The 26,995-nt window shown below is 39.2% G+C and overlaps 3 protein-coding genes, 1 long non-coding RNA gene and 1 other non-coding gene across 7 annotated transcripts; 2 read left to right on the top strand and 3 right to left on the bottom strand.

Moving 5' to 3' along the window:
- The first annotated feature begins 4,766 nt into the window (after positions 1–4,766).
- Positions 4,767–8,506, top strand: s1pr5a (sphingosine-1-phosphate receptor 5a). The gene is made up of 2 exons (XM_008415434.2): positions 4,767–4,931; positions 6,041–8,506. The coding sequence occupies exon 2, from the start codon at positions 6,278–6,280 to the stop codon at positions 7,445–7,447; it is 1,170 nt and encodes a 389-aa protein (XP_008413656.1). The 5' UTR covers positions 4,767–4,931; positions 6,041–6,277; the 3' UTR covers positions 7,448–8,506.
- Positions 8,507–11,542: 3,036 nt separating this feature from the next.
- On the bottom strand, positions 11,543–14,546 carry spc24 (SPC24 component of NDC80 kinetochore complex). Of its 3 annotated transcripts, none has more exons than XM_008415430.3 (6): positions 14,415–14,546; positions 13,469–13,643; positions 13,216–13,360; positions 12,944–13,048; positions 12,326–12,402; positions 11,543–11,760 (listed from the first exon to the last, which is right to left on the bottom strand). In XM_008415430.3, exons 2-6 carry the CDS (start codon positions 13,632–13,634, stop codon positions 11,654–11,656), a joined length of 600 nt encoding a protein of 199 aa, XP_008413652.1. In that variant the 5' UTR covers positions 13,635–13,643; positions 14,415–14,546; the 3' UTR covers positions 11,543–11,653. The 3 variants fall into 3 exon arrangements, with proteins under 3 accessions (XP_008413652.1, XP_008413653.1, XP_008413654.1); XM_008415431.3 differs by lacking the exon at positions 14,415–14,546 and adding an exon at positions 13,965–14,280; XM_008415432.2 differs by lacking the exon at positions 14,415–14,546 and adding an exon at positions 13,756–13,778.
- Positions 14,433–19,646, top strand: LOC145552464 (uncharacterized). The gene is made up of 3 exons (XR_014088528.1): positions 14,433–14,523; positions 18,343–18,502; positions 19,538–19,646. It is a non-coding gene; the product is annotated as an uncharacterized LOC145552464 (long non-coding RNA).
- On the bottom strand, positions 16,569–25,455 carry kri1 (KRI1 homolog). Its single transcript, XM_008415433.3, has 18 exons — positions 25,253–25,455; positions 25,035–25,105; positions 24,779–24,881; positions 24,592–24,694; positions 23,602–23,656; positions 23,456–23,505; positions 23,289–23,385; positions 23,135–23,212; positions 22,090–22,202; positions 21,785–22,013; positions 21,530–21,700; positions 20,218–20,296; positions 20,026–20,129; positions 19,788–19,950; positions 19,580–19,710; positions 18,422–18,486; positions 18,249–18,344; positions 16,569–17,268 (listed from the first exon to the last, which is right to left on the bottom strand). Exons 1-18 carry the CDS (start codon positions 25,335–25,337, stop codon positions 16,806–16,808), a joined length of 2,256 nt encoding a protein of 751 aa, XP_008413655.2. The 5' UTR covers positions 25,338–25,455; the 3' UTR covers positions 16,569–16,805.
- On the bottom strand, positions 18,565–18,664 carry LOC145552699 (Z30 small nucleolar RNA). Its single transcript, XR_014088830.1, has one exon. It is a non-coding gene; the product is annotated as a Z30 small nucleolar RNA (small nucleolar RNA).
- Positions 25,456–26,995: the final 1,540 nt, after the last annotated feature.

The following is a 26,995-nucleotide window of genomic DNA, read 5'->3' as shown; positions in this document are numbered from 1 at the left end:
GGTTGGGCCTTTGGGAACAAGAGGTGGGGTGGGACTCCGTTCCTATTGAAAGGGTTCCTTCAGTCTGGAACTTTGCTACAAACTGCGTACTTTGTTTTCTGCCTAGACGTCGTGTCCCTTTTTCCATTTGTCCTTCCTTGCTTTCTTGTTTATATTCTCCTGTGTTTATCCTTTTTTTTATTCTGTCTGGTATCTTTCTTTCCTTCCTAGTGTAGCTCCTTGTGTCCTTCACTCTTTCCTCGCACACTTCCTTGTGTCTCTTCTTCTTTCCTTGTATACTTCCTTGTGTATTCCCTCCTTCATTGAATACTTCTCTCTTTCTCTTTCTTTCTTTTTTTGCATACTTACTTGTGTCCCTTCCTTCCTTGTAATTCCACTTACGTCTTTCCTCTTGTATACTTCCCAGAGGCTTTATTTCCTTCTTCTTTCTCACTTCCTTGCACACTTCCTTGTGTCCTTCTTTGATACATCCTTCCTTCACCAAAATATTTAAAGACATTTTTGGTGTTTATTTTATTAAGGTGAACGCAACTGAAAGTTGAGTCTGAAAAGATCTGAAATTGTTACATGAAAAATATTGAGGCGCTATTTATAGAGGTAATAAAGACTGACCCTGGAAAAAATAAATATTCAAGAGAAAATTTTTCTTTGCAGAAATTAAAATCTGGAATGTTAACCACAAATGTGTCAACCGTAAAGCCACAAACATGTTTCATACAGTCGCTGATAAACAACAGGGTGGCGAGGTGACTAAGTTACCAAATATTCGCACTGATTGTTTATCGCGCGTCACTCTGTAGTCAGAATCCGGCTGTGCCGTGTGTGTGTGTGTGTGTGTGTCAGACCCCAACGGTGACTTCATCTGTGTTTTCTGTCAAGGATATCCCTCTCCTTTCCAGGCACAATGAGCCTGCTTCCTGTTTAAATGGACGCTCTCTCCAGTCCATCACTCACCCGCACCCGACCGCCGCAGTTTCCCCGGCACCTTCGGCTGCACAGACACTCTGTGATCTGTGGAGAGGAAATGCTCAGTGTTTACAGAAAGAGTCTGGAAACTGTTCTACTGTGGAAAACATACTATTAAAAAAACACATGAATAAGCACAACAGGCTTGTGTCTTTCCTGAATATTGTAAATGTTCCACTGAAAGTTAGTAGTGAGGGGGCGAGTGACAGAAAGTGAAGGGCTTTCACTTTCAGATGTGATGAGACAGAAAACTAACAATCATGCAATGTCATAAAAGTATTCAAAAGCAATACTTTGAACTTTAAAAAAAAAAAAAAGAATACATTTTAGTAACATACCTTCAAATAAAAATTAAGTTACTTTTAAAATTGGGTCAAATTTATGAAAAATAAATAAATAAATGATGAGTGAAAACAATTTACCCAGGAATGTGAACATAAATGTCTAAAACTCCACTATGTGGCCTCGTAAGTTCAATTAAAATCAGAGGGAAGATGTGAATATATTTGCCAGTAATAAGATCACGTTGTACAAACACAAAATCCTACGTATCCCAGATGTCATGATTAGGAAGTGGAAATATGTTTGATTTTCAAACTTTTTACACATAATAGTAAATGTTTGGTGGAAGGTTTCACTAATACGGGGATTTGTGTGTATAAAGTTGATGTGCCGAGCTTAATCTTCTGCCCTGCTTCATTTCAGACTTTTCTGTTAAGTTTCTTGGTCTTCATGATACTCCTGAAATATTTTGGATTCTTGGTTTCATGGAAATTTATAATTTGTACATAATGTACCAAGCGCACATTAGGGCACAGAATATGCTTTGAATTATGCGTGGGGGGGGGGATCTTCAAAAAACAAACCATATAAATACTATGTTTCCCCCCCAAAAAAACAAAGTTTTGATGTGTGAGCGAAGGATAATTACAGATGAAGTCAATCTGAGGAGTTATTTTTTGAAACGTGGGCTTTCTGAGCAGCTAAACAGACCCAGCTGCACCACTCTCACAAGTATGTTTTTTTTCCCCACTGTCAAATGATCTGCAAATAAAACAAGATGTAAGAAGTCAACCAATTAAAGTGCCACAACTATTTGCATATTTTGGTTGCTAAACAATGTTTCTGAGTACTTTCAATAATTAATATTCTGATTACTGAGATTAATTTTATCATTTGGTTTGTTCTCTAATGTTAAAAGGAAACAAAAACTAAAATTTCACAAAAAAAAAAAGTTCACAAGGTTTTCAATATATTTCAGCCGTTAATTTACGACTGTCTTCAGCGAGGTTAGCTTGTCAGGGCTAACAAGTTAACCTCGCTAGCAAATTTCACTTTAGCCTTTAGATGCTAAACTGTAGTTAAAGCTGGACACAAACTTAAATTCGTGTTCGAACTCAATACCGTTTTCAACCACAAATCTTATAGCAAAAGCTAACATGTACGTAAATTTATTAGAGATGTGCCGATCAGGTTTTTTCCTGCCGATACTGATACCGATCACCCATGAGGGCCGATCACCGATACCGATACCGATCACATAATTATTATTATTAATTTTTTTATCATAAACGCTACCGGTTACAATTTGTGGAAAAAGGAACCATGAATTCACCTTAATTTAGACAAAAACTTGTTTTTAATAACTTTTTCCAAGAAGAAAACTAAACAAAACAGCATTGTGCAAATTGTACTGCTATCAATAATACTACCTTTAACAGACTGATAACATATGAAGGCTCTGAAGAGGCTAAATAATACAAAGAGCCTAAATAAAATCTCTCAACATTGCCAAAAAATTAAAGTATAAAACTTAGCATTCAAAGGCAAATGCAGGTTCCATTACAATAAACAATCCTGAGTTACTGAATGAAAACTTCCTGATAGCATGGCGGCTAGCTGATTACTGCTAGCTCTGAGTGGCTGTTTCTGACTGAGCGGAGTAATTATGCAGAACAGGGAGGAGATCGATTATTTTTTTAGAGATTATCTGTCTCATGTTAGGACAGCGAAAGTTTTAATACATATGTAAAATGTATTTTTTAAAAAGTTAGATGCTGCAGCTTTAAGCAGAGGTTCAGTGTGAGAGTCACTACCAGGTGGAGCAGAAGCCGCGCTCCGTCTGTGAAATATTACTACCTGTAGCGCGTAGCAGCGGTTCAACAGTGAGAGCAGAACCAGCGTCTTACATCGCAGCTCAAAGACTTAAATAATTTTGCGGGTTATTTGTTTAGCTTTCTGACTGTCATGCTAATCCGGGTGAGAGTTTGTAGCTGTGCGTGTTTGTAGCTGTGCGCTGCTTTACCTGCTATCCGATCCTCCGTATGTCTTTTTTAACTGCAGTGAGCCTCGATGTAGCCAAACTCCGTCAAGTATGACATTGTTTTTATGTCGTATTAGATTCGTCGTGTTGATGCATTTTAATGTGCTTCACCCCACGTGTTTCAATTTTCTGCGCAACACGCAAACATCCCCATTCACTCAGTGCGTTATAGTTCCACATCGCTTAGGATTGGTTGCTGCGCGCTTGCGCAGAGTGAAGGAAAGAGGAGACCAGCTGCACAGGCAGGCTGCGAAATGAGATGCAGGTGATCGGTATCGGCAACAAGAGCCAATGATCGCCGATCACCGATCATGCACTTTTTCACGAAAATCGACCCGATTATGATCGGTGACCGATCGATCGGCACACCTCTAAAATGTATATATTTATAATATAATGCACGTAAACAATCTCTGCTGGGCGCTGGCTACTATGTGGGATAAAAGCTAACGGCTAACCGAAACGACATTTTCTTAAAGATACTATTGAGTGGTTAATCATTTTAAATATACACTTACAATAAACATAGATAGCCGCGTAATGATGTATGGACTTCCATTCCAGGACTTCACAACATACAAACTTTTTATTAAGCGCACTGAGGAAAAAGAAAGCTAATTCTGCTTCTCACCTGGTTGATATGATAACGTGATACGAGCCACAAACTGTGTGAATGCTAGTTTCAGAAACATTATTTCTGCCCTTTTCCCCTACAGTGAGACTTCACTGCATTTTGTTGTTGTTGTTGTTGCAAAGTTTTCCTGTACAGCTTTCTCACTACGAGACTTTTGCTGCAGACGTACAAAACACACGTAAATGTCTTTGATGTAATCATTTGAAAAAGACACAAATATAATACAAATGAATGCACTCAAAATAACTTTGACATGTTGCCTTATGCCTTTACTGTGATGTCACCGCAGGCATACAAAGCTCTTTTTGAGAAGGTAGATCTGACCTTGATTAAATAAAGTTGCGCAACGAAGTGAGGGGGGAAAAAAACCAAAAACTGATTGTGTCATGTTGCTCTAAAAATGGCAAAACGTTTAAAGAGAGTTTTTCTGTTATTTTAATCTAAATGTTTAAATATCCTTCTGTGAAATTTTAAACTGTAATGGTTTAAAGTTAATGCCCTTGGAAATTCCTCTTAGCAGTGCAGCTTTAGCTCCGAGATACTCCTGTTGCCAATTTCCCCGATATAACTGTCATCCAGCAAACCTGAAGAGCAGCATGAATTCATAACTGCACGTTAGAAGCGAGATCAATGTAATAGTCAAAATACACTTGGCTTTTTTTTTTTTTTCTACAATAACCTGCAAGCCCGATGACGTTAAACTGATAAAACGCGCTGCTGCGACTTTCTTTCTCATCCGTCGTCGAGCTTCAATTTGTCCTCAGGGGAGGAAAAAAAAAAAGGAAGAAAAAGGAAAAGTGCGGGGGTCAAGAAGGAGGAGGGAGGAAAAACTCGTTGAAAGGCGCAAACACTGAGCCAACCCTCGCATGTTCAGTCCTGCCCTCCTCCGTTCCCACATCGCATTAACTCGCATGGTGGCTCTGATCGACAGACAAGAGGAGCGCGGCGTCCTCCGCTTTTGCAGACCTCTATCTGTCAGAGGATTACTGGCGTGAAACCTTTTCTACGGTGAGTGTAAAAGTCGACTTTTTAAGTGTTTTTAATCCCTTTAAACGTTTTTACGCGTTTAGGGTGGTGTCTAGAACCATTGTCGTTTAAATAAATGCCTTTGAATAACATGAAATTGACTTTTTGAAGTTGGACTCTAAGGGAATGTAACTAACAAAGCGTAATCAGTTGGAGCTGAAAATGTTTTCATAATACAAAAAAAAAAAAAAAGGAAATATTTTTCAATTCTAAAGGAAAAAAGACAACTTGTTTGGATAGGTGCGTTATTACGCACAGGCGCACGAATAAGTCTTTATTAATTAATTTATTTATTTAGGATTGTACTGCTTTATTTAAATTATTATTGTAATAATCTGTTTATATAGATTATAAATCATTCCACCAAATCCTAAACATATGTCCCGGAGAACGTTCAGTGAATTAACTTTTCCCTTTTGCTTCCTTTCGTAAGTTGTTTAAAATAATTCTAACAGGAAACTTATAATTTTTTTTCAATTCATTAGTAATCAGAGCAGGTCCAAGATTAGATGGCACCCTGGATGGAATTGGGAATTAAATTACTCTATTTACATAATACATTTTAAATAAATTGTCATTTTTATTACCTTTGCGTTTAGTGAGTCCAGAGTTTCAATGCAGATTTCTCTGCAAAGAAAATATCATTGACCTGTTTAGTCTGCGGTAGTCTTGTTCAAGAAATTTGATTCTAACAGAGTTGATTTCTGGATCAACTTGAAATTATAACTTTCTAAAATAGTCAAAGCTTTTTAGTTAAGGATCAATCCATAAGTGTAAAACATCTGCAGGAATGCCAAATGTTCCTTTATGTCAAATCCGAAAAGACATAATGTTTAGTTTTTTTAAGAACTGAGAATTTTGGGACAAATTTCTTTTGTACTTAATTTAAAAAGTTACATTTTTAGATTAATTATTCTGCAAGATATATCCAGTGCTCCTGAGTGCCCCCTAATGGCCTGTGGCGGCAACAGTTTGCTTATTCATTGCACGAGCTCAAGCAGTTGTGTGTAAAATTTAAGAAGTCTTATTTCCGTTTATTTTCGTCATTGTCAATATCATCTAAATGACCTTTTTCTATTTTTGTCATGCAGGCTTCCTGTCATTGCCTCCCAGCGTCCCAGATATCAACCAAAAAGAGTTTGGAAGGAAACTTTTGAAACCACAAGAAAGCTTGTCATCAAAGCAACACTTTTTTTCCACCGCCGTACGTACCAAGAGACGGAAGAATGCCTGACCGCAGGACTCTTTGACACTTTGTGGATCTAACTTCATAATCCGGAAAAAGGTAGACAAACAAAAGAGTCTTCCACTCCTGGGGAACCCCAACAATGAGCGCCGTTTCTACCCAAGCTGCCCCACTTTCCACTGCAGGGATGTTTAGCGTGTACCAAAACAACCAAGTCCTCATCGAGCACTACAAATACACAGGCAAGCTTAATGGGACCAACGGGAAGAAGTACACAGAGGGACTCAAACCGGAATCCATTGCTTTCCTGCTGGTCTGCCTGCTTATTGTTGCAGAGAACGCTGTGGTGCTTATTGCCATCTGGAAGAACAAGAAGTTCCACATCCCCATGTACTATTTACTGGGGAACTTGACTCTCTCAGACCTGCTTGCAGGTTTGACCTACATGATAAACATCATGACGTCCGGTTCCCACACCTTGAACATGACTCCCTTGCTGTATTTCCTGAGGGAGGGCTGTGTATTTGTCATGCTTGCTGCTTCCATCATCAGCCTGCTGGCCATTGCCATAGAGCGCCACGTCACCATGGTGAGGATGAAGCCATACCAGGGTCACAAGCAGGGTCGGATGTTTGCTCTGATTGGCGCCAGCTGGGTGCTGTCGGTGTTCCTCGGCGTCCTTCCGGTCTTGGGCTGGAACTGCATCAACCAGCTGGAGAAGTGCTCCACCGTCCTGCCGCTCTACGCCAAAAGCTACATCCTCTTCTGCATCACCGTCTTCAGCGCCATCCTCATGTCCATCGTGGTGCTGTACGTCCGGATCTTCCGCATAGTGAAGTCCAACACTCAGCGCCTCGCCACGGTTCCCCAGCGCAAGGGTCTCTACCGCAAGTCGCAGAAGTACATAGCCCTCCTGAAAACCGTCACTATAGTCCTGGGGGTGTTCATTGCGTGCTGGTCGCCCCTGTTCATCCTGTTCCTGCTGGACTTCAGCTGTGAGGTCAAAAGCTGCAAGGTGCTCTTCAAGGCGGACTACTTCCTGGGCATCGCTGTGTTCAACTCCCTCCTCAACCCCATCATCTACACACTGACCAGCAAGGACATGCGGAAGGCCATCCTGAAACTGCTCTGCCACCGTTGCCTCCTGAACGCAGACGGGAAGATGAAGAAGTTCGGCCTGGCCTTCCTGGACTTCAGCACCACTAAGACGGATGCGGCGTCTCACAGACTGGAGGGTCTGGAGACGACGGTGTCTTCTGGGAACCTTCCCTCAACTATTAAAGCTATTTATCCAAGGATATCCAAGATATAACACTCTGATTCAGAACTGAGAGCAGGCACGTGAACTGAAATGTGCTTCTATCTGTGCTAAAGACTCGTATTTAAGCAAACATTGGAAGGAGAAAAACTGTGTTGCACTTTGAAATGGTTCTACTTTTAAATGATCCATGTTTGTAAAGCTGGGAGAAAGAACCGTTTTGTTGGACTTATATTTATACCACTTCTCTATAGATACCCGTGCCTTTGTCGTAGCTCAAAGCTTGTTTTTTAGAACCTAGCATTACCATTGTCAAGACTTTTAAATAAGGCCAGTGGTGATCAGAGAGAGTTCGTTCTGAAAGATAACCCAAATGGTCTGATAAGTTCTTGTAAAAAAACAAAAACAAAGAAGAAAGCCAAGCCTGTGTGTTGACGCTTCACAGCATCTGTAATGTGCATCTGATGAGGGGGAAAAACCCAAGCTCAAGATTTAGGGTTAGGGTTATCTCCCACTGCCTTTGTAGCGTATAATGACACGTTGTCGTGATCACCGAGCATCCACACCCAGAAAGTGGCGACTGCCAAAACCGTTTAATCTCTGCCATGTGAGTTTTGGTCAGCGCCGAGGCCAGGGACATCAGAGGCCCCGGAGATGCTCCAAAGACGTCAGACCGAGGGGCCGGGCCGGGTGGCTTTTCTGCTTTGGAGGTCCCACCAACACATGTAGCAACACACGACCAGTGCCTTAAAGCAATAAAAGCTGACAGCCGAGGCTTGGCGACGCCTTTTTGGCTCTTGCAGACTGGAACGTGGCAGCAGAACGTTTTGGCTTTACAGACAAGTCCTTTCTTTCCGGAGGAGGCTCGTCTTCATTCTGTGAAATGATGCGTAAGGAGGACCGTTTTCTTTCTCTTAGTGAAACTTGATCTCAGACGTCCGTACCCCGACGTGATGGGATTAATTGTGAAAAGATGTAATTCTAATTACCTGTAGTTAGTTTATTTTGTAAATGTGTGTAACCTCTGTGAGTTGTGTGTTCTTTTATAAAAGCCCTACTTAAATTATGCCAGTTTTTTATGTGCACTGAATAAACATATGTGAATGATTTTTACATGCAGGTCTCTGTTGATTTTTTTTGTTGTTGTTTCATCATCTTACACAAGTTTTTCCTCTTCAGGATAAACATACAATGCAACATCTTTGAATATTTTCTAAAGAAAGGATGATAAATTGCAATTCTATTTATTATTAATAGTAAGTTTAACAATATCAAACTTAATGCAAAAATGCTAATTCAGTGTAATTACTATTTCATTACATTTCTATTTATTCTAACAAAACATTATTATTTAATATTATGTTGAGTATTATTGAAAATTATGTCCAACCCTGAGACAGTTTTTCAACAGCAGTGTCTTTGGGCAGAGGCTTTTTCCCTGTACGCTGTAATACTGACTGCTACACAGATGTTTCAAGAAAATTGTGTAATAGGAGCTACAAAATTTAATGTGTGATTAACAAAGTATTTTTGAATTTTAAATATAATTATTATGTATCTCGTTTTATCAATTTTTCTCAAATGTTTTAAGTATTATGTAATAATCAGCTTATACATACAATTTACAAAACACACGATTCAAAAAATATATGGACAAATAGAGTCAATTTATACTAGTCGATAAGATTAATAACTATTAAAACAGTTGTGGACTGAGGACATAAGGGCTGCCCCGCTTTTCTCCCAGTGACCCCGGTAGGCAATTTGAGCCTTTTAAAGTACACACTTAAGATAAAAACGGAAATAAACAGCAGCTTTATTGCAATATTTCAAGCTTCTGGGTTTATTAAAATCGAAACCTACTCCGCCGTGAGCAGAGTGATCAAAGAAAAGCTGAAGCCATTTCAAGCGGGGGGCCAAACTGAAGTGACAAACCACGTGTTAAAGCCACTGACAGGCACAGCTACCAGTGAAGTAGCAGAATTGGGCCCAATGCTCAGTTTACGGTAAGAAAACCACACACTGGTAGGTGTGACGGTGTGCCTACTCGATTCGGGCTCCACATCCTGCTCTCTCTGAAACTATCGTCATGGTGTCGAATACAGAAAAAGAAAAAGAAAAAAGAAAAAAAGCCACGACTCGTTTTCATGTAAGAGGAAAGATTCGGTTCTCGTCGAGCGGGTCTGAGTGTGAACAACGCAAGCCGCAGTACCATGTGTGGGAGGCAGCAGGGAGGATAGTCTGAGTGTGAGCGGCCTGCTCCAATTTACAAACCTGCAACTGCTGAATCATTGCTATCATATCTTAATATCTACACAGTTAGGCTACAATAGGAAACATCTGGTTTCCTTTCAAATGGTTACATTCAGGGTTCATGACATCCATGTCAAACATTCCAGACAAATGAACATTTCAGCGCATGGAGGCAAATAACGGCTATGGTGAGCAAACGTAAAGCAAAAAGAAAAGAGGAATAGATTTGTGTAGCAAAACTAAGCGTGGTTCATGGTTCAACGTCTTAAAAAGCGGCAAGAAACTTGATAGTCATTTTCTGATCGACTCTGTCACTCTCACATCGTTGTGGAGGAATCTTCTCCATCACACCGTTTCAGTTTATAGACGTTTGCTTCTGCGAATCTCTCCAAAGATCGACAGCATTTCAGTCAGACTGTGGTCTGGACTTTGGGCACTTTTCTGACAATTCTGCTTAGCATACGTGCCGCTGCCCAGTCGCGACCACGCTACAACCCCTTAGAGATATTTTTGATTGTGCAGACTTCCTCGATGCTAAGTGAGCCCACATCACTCCACCACCACCGTGCTCGACGACTGCAAAGTGCTGACACAATGTCTCTGTCTTTCTGCACCCTCTGCGCTGTAAATTACTGCCAAGCGTTCCTCTGGTGTGTCAGAATGCCGTGGTTCATTAAGATCTTTACAAGTCAAATATCTTATCCTGTTTTAAAGAGAAGAGGCCTTTATCCCGGAAGCCCTTTCAAATACACCAGTCTTCTTCAAATGATGCAGTATGTTACTTTTATAAAGAAGATGTTTTTTATCATACATATTTGTTAAAAATGTCGCTATGTGGTGACAGTATAGTATGAGACAGATAATGTGTAAGGGGAAAAAAAAGAAAAAGAGTTCCTCTGCCTTCTCTCAATGGTAACCAGAAACAACCAATCAGAGCCAGGAGGAGGGTCTTAGCGCTGTCAATCACACTCCTGAATGCGCTAAATCTACGCTACTGAGCTACTGATGACGGTGGATAAATGGTTTTCCTGTAACCGTAAGTTGTTTCTCCGTCACGAGCATATTTAGCACCACTTACATAAGTTGATTGACAGCACAAAGACACTCCTCCTGGCTATGATTTGCTGTTTCTCACCAGGAGTGATGCATTTTCTAACGCCACTTTCTACTTTGGTATTGTGCTGCTAACCCACACCTGTATCCTCCATAACAGCAGTTAATGCACTGCACTTGATTATCATCACCAGATTTGCTATTTACATTTATATCTCACAGTAGAAGGAAGATTGGATGCATTTTTCTGTTTGTTTGTTTTTGCCATATTTCCTCCATCTTTGTTTTTAGACACTTCAGTTACATTTGATCCGTTTTAGATTTTGTACACCTTCAGCAGTAAAACTCTAGAAATGATAATGGTTGTACCTACATAATAAAAAGAATGTATCCAATAATGTTTTTTTTTAAAACAAATGTAATAACCACATAAAACATAGGAAGGAGGCAAGGTAACTAAACATGTTAACAAATGAGATTTAAAGATAGAGATGGTTTTATAGTTGCTCACAAATGCTCAATTAGACTGAATATAAATGTTTTTTGATCCGTTAGGAGTTTGGAAGCAGATTTCAACAGGAAAATTTGAAAAAGCACAGACCAGAAATATTGTTTGATTTTAATTGCTGTCATGTAGTTTGATCAGACCAAGTTTCTTATATTTTTGTGGATTTAAAAAAGAAAAAAAGAAGTAATTGAATGTTTCCTTTAAATCTGCTCTAAAGAACACCTTCCTGCTTTGCTTAAACATTAAGCAGCTCTATAGCGACATCTAGTGACCAACTCCCACACAGCAGGCACTGCTTTAGTTCCTGATGCTGTGACAAATCAGAAAGAACAAAATCAAAATTGTAAGATATTTATTTTAAACAACAGTTAAAGAAAAACAACAAGATGACCAACAGACAAATATAATAAAAAATAATACTAATATACACAACATATGTTCTTCAGCTACCACTCGGTGCTGACAAAGTCCCACAGCTGATCGCTGATATCGCTTCGAGAGCGGACAGACGTGTCAACGTTGATGGGCGTGGCCAGATCTGGACCGTAGTGCACTGCAAGAGAAAAAGACTAAATTAAACTCATTTTAAAGTTTATTTGTTCCAACATGTTTAGCTCATTATAACACAGTCATTATTAGGTCAATTATTTCATATTTTGAGTCATAAGTCCAGCAATTATAGTGAGAAGCTTGTGGGAGGAATCCCAAAATGTTAAAGGAAATGCAGGTTAAAGGAAATGCAACCAAAATAAGAACATTTGAAGACAATAGTAAATAAATCTCTGACAGATTCTGTCACTATAGTGGTATTTAGCAAATAGAAGTTTTCAACTATAAACACTATTTATCCATCAGTGAAAATTACACTCTGTGAAAAGTGTTTATCTCATCTGTGGGGGAGTTGAGGGCCACGCTAAAATGATTCCAAGGACCCTAAATGTTCCATGGGCCACACTTTGGACACCACCGACACGATCACTCTGAGTTCACACGTTATGATTACGGTTGCTTACTTTCTTTATTTTTGGTTTTTTGACCAAAATATATGAAATAAAAATTATCAACCATATCTGACTGAAGTAGGAATGCAAGTCAGTAAAAAAAATAATGTTTCTTACCTCCTTTCAAAATGTTGGGCTGCGTGTTGTATTCCCACTTGATCTTGGTTACTAGGTAGTACACCTGAGCCACGTACCTGGAAATGAAAAACTTAGGGTAAAACAAAAGAATGCAAGACAACACATTTTTCTGGACGACAAATCGTCCCAGATATTATTGCGATAAACGATAATATTGTCGTTTTGAGACCATTTTCAACTAATATAGCAATAATGGCAAGTTATTGTTAAGGCAATGCAAGTTTGCCTTCTTAAAGACTAATAAACTTTAAATTTGTACAGAACAATCCACATTGTAACTTGAAGACATTTTAAACAATAAAATGCAGTATGACGTCTCTGTGAACAAAATTACTCTTCAAAAAAATGAATCATCACAACGGAAATTAAACGGCTCGTTTTAATGTGTCATGCGATTCATTGAAGAATTGACATAAAATCATTGAATTTTAAAAGACAGGTGATAAAACACCAGTAGAACCTGAAGTTGACTGAAACATGGCCGACGTTGTCTTCATAAATTCGCATTGGAGTGCAACACAGAAATGCGCGAGTCAAGAAAAAGGTGAGAACTAGTGATTCGGTTCATTTTCTTTATGTCAATTCCCAGAAACTCACACTGCAGACGGAATGACCTCGGTGGTGTCTTCATCCACCTCATTCTGCAGAGTCTCCAGCTCCCTCTCGCTGTTCCTCACACTCTCCAGCTCCGTCTGCAGGAACCTGGAGAGAGAGAGAGAGAGAGAGAGAGAGAGAGAGAGAGAGAGAGAGAGAGAGAGAGAGAGAGAGAGAGAGAGACAGAGAGAGAGAGAGAGAGACGGTCAGGGATGCAAATGGGGGAACGGCCCAAACTACCGGCGCAGAGAACGGCATCGGCGCGGAAAGCGTACTGGATTTCTGAGTCAGTGATCTGGCTTTTGGCCGTGCACCGCTGCAGCTGCTCCTCTAAGTCCTCCAGCTCCTTCTGCTTGTGCTGCTTCTGCTCCTCCATGTCCAACAGCCTCTGACCGGAGCGCTCCTCGATCTGTGCCAGGTCTGCTTGTGAAGGACAGCGGCAGACGCTCGAAATGACAACACTCACCACCTGAAGCTAAATTAAATCTAGAAGTAGAGAAAAAAAACAACAAACATCTGATTTCTTGCCTTTAAGAATCTGTTTCACCGTCTTCTTTGTTTCTAGGTGCTTGTCAATGAGGGTCTGGAGCTCGACTTTCACTTCTCTCAGCTTCTCGGGCTGACCGCTGTTGATGAAGGCCACCAGCATCTCCCCGTTCTCCACCACGTCTTGAAAATTGTGGCTCAGAGACATCGTGGGCAGCTGGAAAACAGAAAAAAGGAGAACAGCATGAGTACCTCCTCATTCGCCATAAATGACAAAGACATTTTCATGCACTGCATTTGCAGTGAATTGCAAATGGAATGATAAATACCTTGTGTTTATATTTACTAAGAAGTCTAAAAAGACCAAAGTGGAAAAGAAGTACTATATTTTACATAAGTTTATTTATTTTTACTTAAATCTATGACACAAAAATAAATTAATAGCTACATGGTACAGTTAATTATTCTGTTTTAAATAACCACAAATAGCTCATATTAGACATATTTAGGTTTCCAAATGGTGGGGCACTAAACACACATTCTTGTGGGTCGCCTGAACTAGATATTATTTCTGGAGAAGCGGTTTTAGAAATGTTTATAACATGTCGCCTGCCTGTATGAAAAACTGTTCAGAAATATGTTAAATACATAAAATAAGCAACGAAAATCTTTGTGCCTTTATTTTAGATGAATTTGGAATGTTTTAAACGGATAAAAACAAAACAGTAGCAAAGGTATCAGCAGTATTTCTCTTTCCCATAAGCAAAAGGAAATGATTAAGTTTGTCCGCAACATCACAAACAATCGAGTCTGAATAGATTTAGTCTCAAGGGAGGAGCTTTCCCGTTTTGTTTACGTCGTTTATACACGTTGCGTTGAACGTAACTGTAGCGACACAAAGATGGCCATTTCAAATATAAACCATTTAAACTCTACTGTAAATAAAGCGGTTTGTAATTTGGTCACATTTAAACAGAAAACAACCTACCTTCTGTTTTCCACAGTTCAAATTCAGACTTCAGCTCGCGCCTGTTATTTTCTTCTTCTTTGGGGGTTTGGGAGACGTGACGCGGTCTACCGCCCCCTGCAGCCCAGTGGTGAGTCCAACTGCAGAGCTGAGCGCTTGGAACACTTTAATTTTTTGGAAAACAATTTCGGTCCTGGCTAGGACAATGATTTTGATCATGTTCCAAATTTTAAGCAGGCATAGCTAAAATTTCTAAATAAGATTTACTTTTATAAGTTATAACTCTAAAGTAATAAGAATAATATGAAGAACTGTGATTTATGATAAAACAAGAACATTTACTAGATTTTTCTGTAGAAGCTTAAAGATTTTTTTAAATCAACTTTCTTAGAAAACAATTGAAATCTCAATTGGTTAACATTATGAACTTAAACACTGATACTGATCAGTAACCTCACAGAAATGTATATTTTGTCTATGCTGTATGTCAGGTTTCCATATTTTCAAGAAGTCATGTATATCATTTTCAGTGGTGGAGAAAGTACTCAGAAAATGTATTTAAGTAAAAGTACAAATCCAGAGACAAAAATGTACTCAAGTAAAAGTAAAAGTACCACATTAACATTTGTACTTAAATAAAAGTAAAAAAGTACTGGCTTTTAAAAATACTTAAGTATTAAAAGTAAAACTACTTGCTGAATGGATTACCTAATCGCTAATATCATTAAGTGAACCAATTATATTTAATTTTAATACATTAGAAATGTCCCATTTTAATGAACAATGCCACAGATAAAGCATGTTTTTATTATGTTTACTCTGTAACATAGTTTAGACTTAGATATGTGATTCTATGTACATCATAATGTCAGGGATGGAAACATCTTGTCTCCTGTCCTAACATAGCATGAACTTCACTTTTTTTTTGCCACTAGTGGCATTTATTTTGAAAGAAATCCAACAGAAAGGGGATGGAAAGAAGGTGGGTGGGAGATGACAGGCAACCAAGGAGCCAGTAGCAGAGTTGTAGTCAAGACCACCTACCCAAGACCAAGTCAAGAACAGCACCCCGCTCTAGGTGACACAAAAAATTAATTTTTACCTATAAAATTGCTTCTCAAATTGATCTGAAAGATCCACATTCCCATAAAAAACTAGATATTGAATACTTGGAGCTGAAATAAATTTAATCAGTAAAGATCCGTCCAGAAGAATCGGATCGTTCCTGAATGTCATATCAATGCAGACTTTGGTCACAGCGTTGTCCCATATAGGCGACACCTCAGTCAACATCTCCACACAATAATTCAGCCAGTGAGTGACAACTTTTTTTCATCACAGATGCAACATGCGTCTCTGTACAGCTAGCTTTGCTAGCATTACGTCCACAGATCTTATCTTTCTTTAAGCTTTCCTTCCAAGTGACGCTAAAAGTTGGACAAAGTCCCACCGTCTGTGAAAGCGAAGCGCTGCTGATTTTACATGTCGCCATATCAATTTATGCAGCGGTATTATATTACTGATGATTAGGCAGACATCTCCTCCCGCTCAGAGGAAACCACTGCGCATGTCTAGAGCTCCGCGTGCGAGTAAAGGTGGAGCTGATGGATGACAACAGACACTAAGTCACGTTATTGCTTGGATTTTACGGCGCCACCTTAAGTCCCTGAACTTCACATTTTAACGGAAAAAAAGAGCAACGCGACTTGGATGTAACGAGTAACGAGACACTTTTGTAGAAATGTAGTGAAGTAGAAAGTACAGATACTTAATGTAAAATGTAGTGGAGTAAAAGTAGAAAGTATCCATGATTAAATCTACTTAAGTACAGATACACGAAAATTGTACTTAAGTACAGTAACGAAGTACTTGTACTTTGTTACTTCCCACCACTGATCATTTTTAACTCTTCATTAAAACAAACCCCCCAAAATATTTAAATTCTAGATTTGTTATGCCTACAGTCAGAATTGAAACCACAAAGTAAAAAATCAATAAAAAATAAAACTAAAAAATAACTAGAAACCCCACAAATTCACATACAATTTTTTTACATGACCAAGAGCTTTTCTAATGAAATAAGTAGGGGAAAATTAAATAAATTTAGCACAACTTATAAGATACCAGGAGCTTCAGAAGATACTTTGAGTGAAATTTAATCAAAGCGACGCAACAAAAGTTTTTGGTCTTTTATATTTTCTGACCCGAGTCCAGGTGAAAGAACAATTACACTTTTTAATTTAACAAATCTCAAACCATGTTAAACACTGCACAGTTCATCATCCAAAATCTTTATATAAAATTTTGAAAAACTCTGCTCCTTTAGGATGATGTAATGTTTCTGATGACATCCCTCATTTCTAGTCTGGAGTATAAAACCAGATTGTACAGTGAAGTCCAGTGGGAAGTTTTCTATCCTTCTTGGTTCTTCTTCTTCAGCTTCTTCTCCTGCTCTTTCCGTTTGTGTCGGCCCAGCTGTCTGAAGTACAGTCTGCGTGGGTTCAGCCCGTACGCCTTCAGCCTGTGTCTGCTGAACTCTCGGCCGCCTATCTTCACCCCCTTGATTCCTGACTTGAGTCGTCCTCCTGACCGCCGGGGCTTCTTGGCCCACGCTGGCCTTTCAGTCCTGTTCTCCCCTCCATTTTGTTCATCTGCCACCTGCTCAGCCGTATCTTGCGTCTGTTCTTCTAGTTTCCTCTTCTGCTTCTTCTTTTTGGGTACCAGGATCTCGTCCCCTTCCTCTGTGCTGTCCACGGCCTCGTTGAGAGCCTGAACTGCCTCGTCTGCTCCTTCGCTCTGCTTCTCTGCTTTCCTCAGACGATCTCGCCGTTTCTTCCCCAGCTTGCTCTTCGCCTCCAGAGTTTCTTTATCCTCCCTGCAGATCAGGATCAGATAGAAACTAATCACCTTCTAGCTGGGGTGCAAGCTATCAATTGATTGATAGCTTGCAAGCTATCAATTGATTGATAGCTTGCAATAAACCAAAAATTAGTTGAAAAGGGGCCATTTTCTTAAAAACTTGAGTTTTGTCTTGTATCAAGAGGGCTGACCATCTTTCTATAACAAAAAGGGCTAAATTTCTTTAACATTTTGTGTTGATTGTATTTAACAAACAAATTTGTGGTTTTATCACATTATTAAACATAAGACATATTTATAAAATAAAACAGTAACGTTTTAAGTTGTTAAATTGAAAAGTAAAAGATGAAAACAATCAAAAATGTTAATTCAACATGAACGGAGAGATGTTCATACAAAAGCACTGTCTCTGGTTTCGCCTGAAGGTACGTTAAAACTTCGCTCCATAAAGTGCATTAAGTCAAAACAGCCATAAAAAAAACCATCAAACTGGCGTATTGGAGTCATGTTTTCTTCGCATCAGGTTATAATTTTTCTGTTATACCCTTCGCTTTTCTGTCGTATTATCCTCGCCGTCGTGGTACATCAGTAGTTTGTGACGCAGAAGTTGACGCTGCTCCATCACGCAGCTCGTCGTGAGCGGTATAAATGTGATAACTTTAATAAATGGCAAATTATATAACTTTAATAAGTTTGTCAAGTGTTAACATTTCCGAACAGATATGCAAAAGGTACATTCTGAATCAGACACCGGACTCCGTTTGGACCGTTTCTCTACCCACTTCTAGAGTATCTCCGCCATCTTTGATTCTGTCTGAGATAGCTACTCTTAAGGATGACCAGCGGCGCCCTCTACTGGATGGCGGCCAAACTACAACACTAAAAGAAAGTCTAAGCGGAAGTTATTACTTCATAGATTGGAACTAATTTGAATCTAATAAATCCTTAATCCACTATTAACCGTAGGTTGGTTCGAACCACAGCATTTCTACTCACTCAGAATACACAGAGCTCAGGACTTCCTTCTTCTTTCTCACGTTCTGGCCCTTCACTTTATAGTTCTTCAGGTCACTCATTTCCTCTCTTTCAGACCTTAAAAGGCAAGGACAGCTGTTACTGAAACTCGGTGATCTCAGAGGACCAGGAGGGGAACATCTCGGAGTCGGTACCTGAACATGCACGTCCTCCTCAGCGAGCACCAGCGGTTCAGCTCTTGGTCGTCGGCATCCAAGATCTAAGAGAAAACAGTTGTAAGAATTTAGACCCAACCAGAGCAGGTAGAGGAGGTCAGTCATATTTGTGGCAGTTTCATCTGCTCAGAGAGAAGATTGGTGTGAGATCATTCCCTGGTCAGAGCGATTCCCCAGAGGGAGGCAATACCAGATCAGTCTACACAGATCTCATCACTGCAGAGCCAGAACCGGAACAAGCTAGTGTTGTTCTGTCCACTTGTTACTTTTCTGATTGAGGCGTTTTTGTTTCCAAAGGAGGAAGTTCAAACCAACACTTTTCTTTATTTATACACAAGTTGGTTTTTTTATTCTACTTTTATAGCTTTTATCAATTTCATGTTAGTCTTGCACTGGGATCAGAGTAATTTCATTCCACATCATGTTTATAGCATGAAATGAAATTACAAACTGCTTTAACCTTAAACAGGAGCAGCAAAAGCAAAAGAGATGGATTAGCAGTGATTGCCAACAACTGATTGCTTCATCCAGGATACGTTTCTAGCCGTTTTTAATATTACAGATGTGCACGAAACTGTCAATATTCCACTAATGTAAAAACGAATAATAAAAAAATTGCAATTGCAGTTTTCCTTTAAATGAGAAACACAATTAAAATAAAGTCTGTTCGTGCGATGGCTCGTTAAAAATGATGTTGTGTCTAGATCGTTCAACTACTTCCTGTCTTCTTCTTTGTGGTTTGCGCCAGTGGCAACATCCAGCTGTTGAACATGTGATGTGGAAAAATTATTTCCCTTGTAGTTTTGCAAAATAAACATTCTAGTGCAAAACTTTATCGAAAAACAAAAGCTTGTTTCAAAATTGCCATGTTTCCATTGAGAAGATACATTTTTTAAATGCAAAGTTCCAAAAATAAATCTTTTTGCTGTCAATAGAAACACAGCTAGTGTGGAATATTGTTTCTGCTGCCCCAATATTGACTTTCACACTGTCTAAAGTCAGAGGCCTCTTTAGATTTGATGCAAGACTGACTGCTGCAGGAGATAATCTTTCTGGTCAAATAGTTGGTTCTATTGCGTTTTTTGTTGATTGCAGAGATGCAGATGTGTAGCGTTCACACAACAGGAAGAACCTCACCTCGTCCATGGTCAGGCCGAAGTCGTTGGGCACCACCTGCCTGTAGCGAAAGCGGCACGGAAGGTCATCGATGATGTCCTCGTAGTCCAGCTTGTAGTACTCGTCCAGGTACTGCTCGAAGGTTTTCTCCTCTGAAACGAGAGGGACGGCATCAGGCAAGGCAGCCGCCCAGGCAACGGCCGGGTTCGGGACGCTTCCAGGAACTTACGGGGGTCAAACACCGGCTTGGTTCTGGTGATGACCTCAGCGAAGTGAGACTTCTTCTTCTTCTTGCCCATCTGTGGCAGATCGTCCTTCTTCAGCTTCTTCTTCTCCTTTTTCTTCTTCTTCTTGGAGGCGGTGTGCTGGCTTGGGTCGTAGTCTGCGTCCATCTGTATGAACAGAGTGACCGCTTCACTAAGCAAAGCTAAAACAAAACAGTTTCGGGCAAAATAAGGTTGACTCACGATGAAGTCTTCGTCGTCGCAGTGCGGTCCAGAGGCGCTGTACTCCTCTTCATCATATCCTTCTTCACGTTCCTCTCCAGTCCAGGTGTCCCAATTCCAGTGTTCTGAAAACGCAGAAGAAACTTCAAATGAAGCGGAAGAACTGAAATCTGAAATAAACAAATGAATAAAAAATAAAGGCTAGCAGCTGACCATCCATCTCGTTTTCTTCGTCGTCAAACTGAGGCTTCTCCTCTTCGTCTTGTCCATAGTACTCGTCTCCAAAGAATTTCTGAAAACACACAATGTTGCAGATCAATTTAAAGGCTTTTTTTGACCAGAAAAATTTTATGAAAATAGCATTTAAGAGAGTGAAAGTCTTGATTGTCAAGTTAAACATTATTTTAAGTGAACGATAGCTGAGCACTGATTGCAGTTTTCTGGCCGATCCGAGTCCAATTTTTGCAGATATTGACTTTTTATAACCGATACGGTGACTTAGCTGCCAAGCTGGCAACTGTTAACCACACACATGATTAAAACCCAACCTTGACTGAAGAATTTGAAACAAAAAACATGTGAATTATGGGCATTAGTTATGGCAGAATATATTTTAAAGGATAGCAAGAAAGAAAAACATGATGACTACAGAAACTGATGCATCTTGACGAAGGCTGGGCGATAAAATAATTTGATAATTAATACAATTGTTTTGAAGAATTAATTTTTGGAAAAAATCAGGATTCGTTTTTTGTTCCCCACCATCCAGATCTTAAAGGCGGCCATCTTGTTTACAGTTTCTATTTATTTTGACACTAAATTCTTGAATTCAGGTCGACTATGACAAGATATAACTGTTAACCTAACATTTGTTTTCCTTTTTTCATAAAAATATTACAAAAATAGTCAAAACGATTCAAATATGTCGAAATACTAGAATAAATTTGCGATATTAGGAGAATGAAGTAATAGTATTATGAGAGCTCCCACACATAAAATAAAATTATGCAAGATTTTGTCTTATTGAAAACAACTTCTCGTAATTTTCAGACATTCTTCATGTAAAATTATGACATGCTCGCAATTAAACAAAAATTCTTGTTTAATTGTCGATAGTCCATCTTACAAATTACAGAAGGAATGATTGAAATAAAATAAACTTTTTACAAATGTGTCATTTGTAATTTTTTAGAAAAAAAAAATCTTTAGATAAATTTTATCTGAAGCCTCAATCCTGACATACAAATGTTGCTGAAAAAAGTTAGCAATGCAGTGTTGCATCTGTGAATATGAATGCTTTTTATCAGATATGACTATAGGAAATGTTAACTATGATCGAATGTTAAAAACCGACTTAGTTATTGGATGCTGCTGCTAATGTAAGATAGGTGGGTGTAAATAAAATAAGTTTAACTTCTACCCACTCCTCTGAACGTGCAAATATACTTTTCTGTTTTTCCTTTCCTTGTGTGTAACTTTGTTCATTCTTTCATTCACTGAAGTCAAAGCGGGTTCCTGTCCTGACCTGCATGAGCTGGTCGTGCTGGTTGGGGTCGAAGTCTCCGTCCAGGTCGGCCTGACTGAAGGCCAGCTGCTCGTTCCCGGTCAGCTCCTGCAGCTGCTGCAGCTTGTCCATGATCTCCTTCCTCTTCAGGTTCTTCAGCTGCTTCAGCTGCTCCCGCTTCTGCTCCTTCTCCTGGAATCACGCACACAGCCGCTTCGTGAGCCTGTGTTAGCATTAGCGTTCAGCTTTGGTTTTTTTTTTTAGTGCGGTACGTACCTTCAGCTTCCTCTCCTTCACCTCCTCCCTCTTCTGCTTCCTGCGGTCGTCCTTGGTGCGGACGGACGTGGCGATGTTTCGAGGGTAGGTCTTGATCTGCAGGGCACCGGGCTCTTCGAAGCGGAAGTTGTAGCTCCGCTCGAAGTCCTCCTGGCGCTCCAGGAAGCTCCCGCCTTCCTCCTCGGAGTCGTCCACGTCCTCCTGGATCAGCTCGTCGTACGTCGGGATCCTGAACAGATTTGGAGGATTTGAAAGTGATTATTGTGAACATTTGAGGGATGATTCCAAGCTTATTGGCTGCGCACCGTTCATCGTTGCCCTCCTCCTCATCCAGGTAGCCCTTGTTGAGCACGTAATCCCGGAGGAATCGCTCCTTGTCGTCCAGCTGCGGGTCGTTCCAGTAGTCGCGCAGGTATTTCTGTCACAACGGGGGAAAAAAAATAAATTGTCTTTCCAATAGAGATGCAATAATCCAATATTCATACCTGTAGCAGTCGCAGTATTGAAAAATAATCGGTGACAATGTGCCTGATCCATAAGGGCAGATCTACGTTAGTCTAATTCTGAGCGACATCAGGCTTTATTATTTATCTCACATTTAAAAATTCCAAATTGCACTTTATGAATAATTTTAAACAAAATTTGTTGGAGTTTATTATTTTTCCTTACATTTTTTAAGATAGTCAACCTATTGTTTTCGTCAGTTTCAGTTTATTTTACTCCTAATTGTGCCGACTCAACAAATGAAAGTTGTTTTTGCATGTTTAACCAGGCGTGTGAAGGTATTGCTGTATTACAGTGAGCTGTGCTGATGCAGTTATCAAATTCATTTCTAATTCAGTACATTTATTTCTGTTTGAAAAATAGAAACATTTTTAGTCATTTGAGCTGTTTTTCCTGTAAAACGTCAGATATCATTATAAGAAGAGACAAAAGCTGCATCCAGGAATGCATCAATAAGCATTAAATCAGGTTATCGCCTGATGCATCACAACAAGCTCAGTGTTTTCCATTTGCATGATTTATTGTTTCTTTTTCTACCAAAAACTGCATCATCTGGTGTTTCGGTTTCCAGCAGCCCTGAAGGAAAATGTTTACAGAGCCTTCATACCTCATTTTATTTGTCGTTTCTGTTGTTTTGTTTATTTAATTTGGATAATTAAAATGTTTTCCAGTTCCAGAGTTAAATGTTCATTGAATTTTGAAGTTTGTTGATCTTTGACAATGTGTTCTTGTGTTATTATGCCATCATCAATACATTACTTAAAAATGGTCTGAAAACAACTAACTTATCGTTTATCTCCATAACTCCTAGAATCCCCGTATTGTGACGTAACGTTGGGATCTCACCATGTCCTTGACCTCCTCCGGACCGTCCAGCTCAGCCTGACCTTTGAGCCAATCCACATAATCCGCCTCCTCTTTATCCTGAAAACACGCAAGCGGGAAGTGTTGGTTTTGTCGAGTCGCTGCTTAAAAACACGAGCGGTGGCCGTTTCCCGACCTTCTCCTCCTGCGATTTGATCCTTCTGGTGAGCAGCTTGGAGGCTTCGTCTTCCTCCTCCTCTCCCTCGTCGCTGTCCTCGACAAACTTCCGGAAGCTGCGGGGATGTTTGGGTTTTCTGTCAGCGGGCGTCCGGGCGCAATCGCTTTACGAACGTCTGACCTCACCTCTCTTTGAGCTCCTTCTGCTCCTGGATGTAGCTGGGCGAGGCTGCCCTCTGTCACAGGAAGACGACACCAACTCAGCAAACAGTCATTTTCCCAATTAAAAAAAAAATGTAATCAGAATTATTCATCCGAGAACGTTTGCAAACCTCTCTTCTTTTGGCTGCCTCCTCCTCATCGCTGTCGTCATCGTCTTCATATTTGCTTCAAGAAGACATTTTTAAAAATTGTTACTGCCCGACATACAGAAGCTTTTCCTCTTTTAATCCACGTTTCCCCCCATAATTCTATCATTAACCAGGTAAAGAGACACAAAAATGACCAATTTTAAGTTTTTTGAAAAGTCAACCAAATCAGAAAACCTATCCTGCAACTCATGGCTATGTTGATTGTTTGGATAAAACAAACTGGCACATTCTGCAAATTTTTCATTTCACCCTTTTTTAAAAACACTAGAAATACATTACAAATATGCAAATAATTACATTTTTATTTTAAATAGGAAAACAAACCTATGTTGTCAAAATTCAATATCATAGCATTCCTTTAGTGAACACAAAGGATGCATCTGCAGCTAAAAAACTATACATGTATCGCATTGTTTTTCATGTATCCTGACAAACTTCTTATAAGAATTTTGATTTATCATCATAATAAATTTCAATTGATGTTTAAAGGAAAAAAAAAAACTAGTCAATGTTGTTAGTTTTACCTTTGTCTCCACTGTTCGTTCAATGAAAGCATCAATACATTTGAAAATATGATTAAACACGGTTTAATCATATATGTATGCAGTTCAGTGATATAAATAACTCTCCTTAAACTGGTGTCATGAAGAGGCGTTTTTACAAATGGGAACGTTTTTTTCAAGAGTAGTTTTTGTTTTTTGTGGGGCGACAATCGCTGCTACACGCAGTTACGCTTACACTAAAAAAAAAAAAAAAAGAAGAAATGAATAGTTCTTATCACTTTTATTGTGATCGCAATTTTAATCACAAAATATCGTAATACAACTTTATCGTCCAACCCTACTGCGGCACCATTGAGTTTGTTAAAAGTGACAAATCTTGGGACTTTTTTTTTGTTGGTTTTGATGCTTTTTAGAAATCTTCCCAGGGGCGCCAAACACCTGCACTCACCCTTCTTTTTCCAGGATGACTTTCCGCTCGTAGTCCTTCAGATACATGGGTTTCACTTTGACTTGTTTGGATGTTGACGGACCGTCCTCCGTCTGGGATGCGTCTGAAAGCAAAACACGGTCAACCCAGCAGACTGTGCAAGATGACCGAGTCTGAGTGAAGCTTTACTGGTCGCTTTTTAAATCACCTTCTGAGTAGAACTTGGCATCTTTCTCGTAGATTTTCGGGTCTTTCTTCTTCAGCAGGGACAGAGTTCTGTAAAAATCCCTGTCTAAAGCAGGATCCAGCTCCTGGGAGGAAGAGGCACAAGTCAGATACCAGGTATCTGTGTTTTAGACGTTTCCCTGCTTCAGAACACCCGATTTCTGTTAATGGGTGATTAGAACAAGCCAGGGGACGTTTGGGAAACATTAAACGGGGGCATTTTAGCCACAGATGCTAACCACTTCACTGTCGTCAGAGCTGGAATCAGAGGAGTCGCTGTCATCGGCTTGGTCTCCGAATCGGTCCTTCACTGCATAGATGTACACAAAACACAAACACACACGTCACATCTTCCATGAACTCCTGCCCAGAGGACATGACAACTTTATAGCCAACGGTACTTTCCGATCCACGTTGGGTAGTTAGCATCACAGTTAGCAATCAGTAGCACACTTACGCTTCTGAAACTCCTCTTTCTGTCGGTACTTCTCGTATTTCTGCGCGAAGTGCGAGTTAATTTTCAGTTCCGACCTGCCCGGCATGTTTTCAATGACGGTGGGTTACAGACATTAATGAAAACGACCCACTGCAGCTGCGACAACAAGCACGTTACGAGTCGAACCACGCCGTTTCCGGTGAGCTGCAACTGATGTAGCCAGCAGAGGGCGCAGTAACGCCAGCTTATGAGTACTTCTGGGGAGAGTGTCGGCCAGATTGTGAGTGGCAAATTCACACGAGAAAGTCTCATTCAACTGATTTTCTGAGTTGTGTTTAAAGTAAACGATACTCTTATTTGTTTCTAATAAAGGATGGCACTAAAGAAAATAACAAATATAAATAAACAATCTAATCATAACAAAAATGAAAATCTTAAATGTTATATATATATATATATATATATATATATATATATATATATATATATATATATATATATATATATATATATATATATATATATATGACCACTGAATTTAAATTTAATATTAAATTCAGTGGTCAGTTTTTTTTTTTTTTCAAAATCTCTTTCTTACTATTTATTCAATGTCGCATGCTGTTTTTATTTTTTCTTTAATTATGTAAAGTATCTCGAAATGCCTTGCTGCTGAAATGTGCTATACAAATAAAATTGGATTGATGACTGATTGATTAACTAGCTAAACAAAAATTTAGCTTAGCTATTTTTTTTGCAAATATTCCTATTATTAATATTATTATTATTAATAGTAGTAGTAGTCGGGTGATTCTCTGAATTCGGTACATTTTGGGGTCTCAGGTTACTTAAAAATATACCACAAAAAATTGGGTTTTGAACACTGCATCTATTGAAGGACTCTTTGAACCTCCAAGAAAATACGTTTCCCCACTTTATGCATGAAATCCCAAACACTATTACGAACATACATAATACATACATAATTAAACTCATTTTTCCAGTTCCTTTGAGATCACCTGTCCCTTGATTAAAAGAACTAACTGTAAATATATTTTTATTTGATTGTGAGTCATCATAATTAGACTGATAAGTAAAATACGGCAACTTGATGTAAAAGCGCTTTTCATAAATCATGAAAATACACTACAAAATAAATATTAAATCAGGCATTTTTATGTTTTTGAATTATTCTTTAAACTTTGCATATAGTCCAACAAAAATTAGTCTAATATTTGCTGTTATTACAAAAAAAAAAAAAATCATAACAATGTATCACTTAACGGGGTTGAATCCATTGTAAAAGTTGACCAGTCCAAGTTTCAACCCCGTAACAAAACCCTGTTTTTGTAACAGTTAAAGTACAAAAACAGCACTCTAACTGTTTTTGTACAGTTACGGAGTACCACTGTGTTGTACACTATAACAAAACCACCATTTTTGTCATGGGGTTGAACGTTACTGGGTTGAAGATTTTCACTAAAAGTTGCCATAAGTCCACATCAGCTAGGGAATGGAGCAACATGTGATATGATGATAACAAGAAATTAATATGTGTTTCAAAAACCATTCTTTACTTTTTCCAAAACAACAAAAAATATCATTTATGTGTGTAAAAGATTTGAAAGGTTGAGCTTGACGATGACAATATTTGGGTAAAAATAACGAAATATAGGTAAGAAACTTTACTAACACTTAAATCTCTTTGCAGTGTGAGCAGGAAGAGACTTCAGTGATGTCACTTCCAGGATGCTGAGGAAATTGACA

This window comes from Poecilia reticulata, chromosome 8 (assembly GCF_904066995.2).
Source record: "Poecilia reticulata chromosome 8, P_reticulata-male-v2, whole genome shotgun sequence".
Taxonomy (NCBI): domain Eukaryota; kingdom Metazoa; phylum Chordata; class Actinopteri; order Cyprinodontiformes; family Poeciliidae; genus Poecilia; species Poecilia reticulata.
The sequence above is the reverse complement of the archived record's forward strand: the minus strand, read 5'-3'. Positions and strand labels throughout refer to the sequence as shown.

Excerpts from the sequence above, each read along its gene's own strand:
- s1pr5a (XM_008415434.2), top strand. The coding sequence starts at position 6,278 with ATGAGCGCCGTTTCTACCCAAGCTGCCCCACTTTCCACTGCAGGGATG.
- spc24 (XM_008415430.3), bottom strand. The coding sequence starts at position 13,634 with ATGTCTCTGAGCCACAATTTTCAAGACGTGGTGGAGAACGGGGAGATG. Across the intron at positions 13,361-13,468 it reads GGTGAAACAGATTCTTAAAG|ACCTGGCACAGATCGAGGAG; the intron begins GCAAGAAATCAG and ends CTTCACAAGCAG. Across the intron at positions 11,761-12,325 it reads GCCCAACATTTTGAAAGGAG|TGCACTACGGTCCAGATCTG; the intron begins GTAAGAAACATT and ends TTTCTCTTGCAG.
- kri1 (XM_008415433.3), bottom strand. The coding sequence starts at position 25,337 with ATGCCGGGCAGGTCGGAACTGAAAATTAACTCGCACTTCGCGCAGAAA. Across the intron at positions 23,657-24,591 it reads GTCATCCTGGAAAAAGAAGG|CAAATATGAAGACGATGACG; the intron begins GTGAGTGCAGGT and ends GTCTTCTTGAAG. Across the intron at positions 20,297-21,529 it reads AGCACGACCAGCTCATGCAG|AAATTCTTTGGAGACGAGTA; the intron begins GTCAGGACAGGA and ends GTGTGTTTTCAG.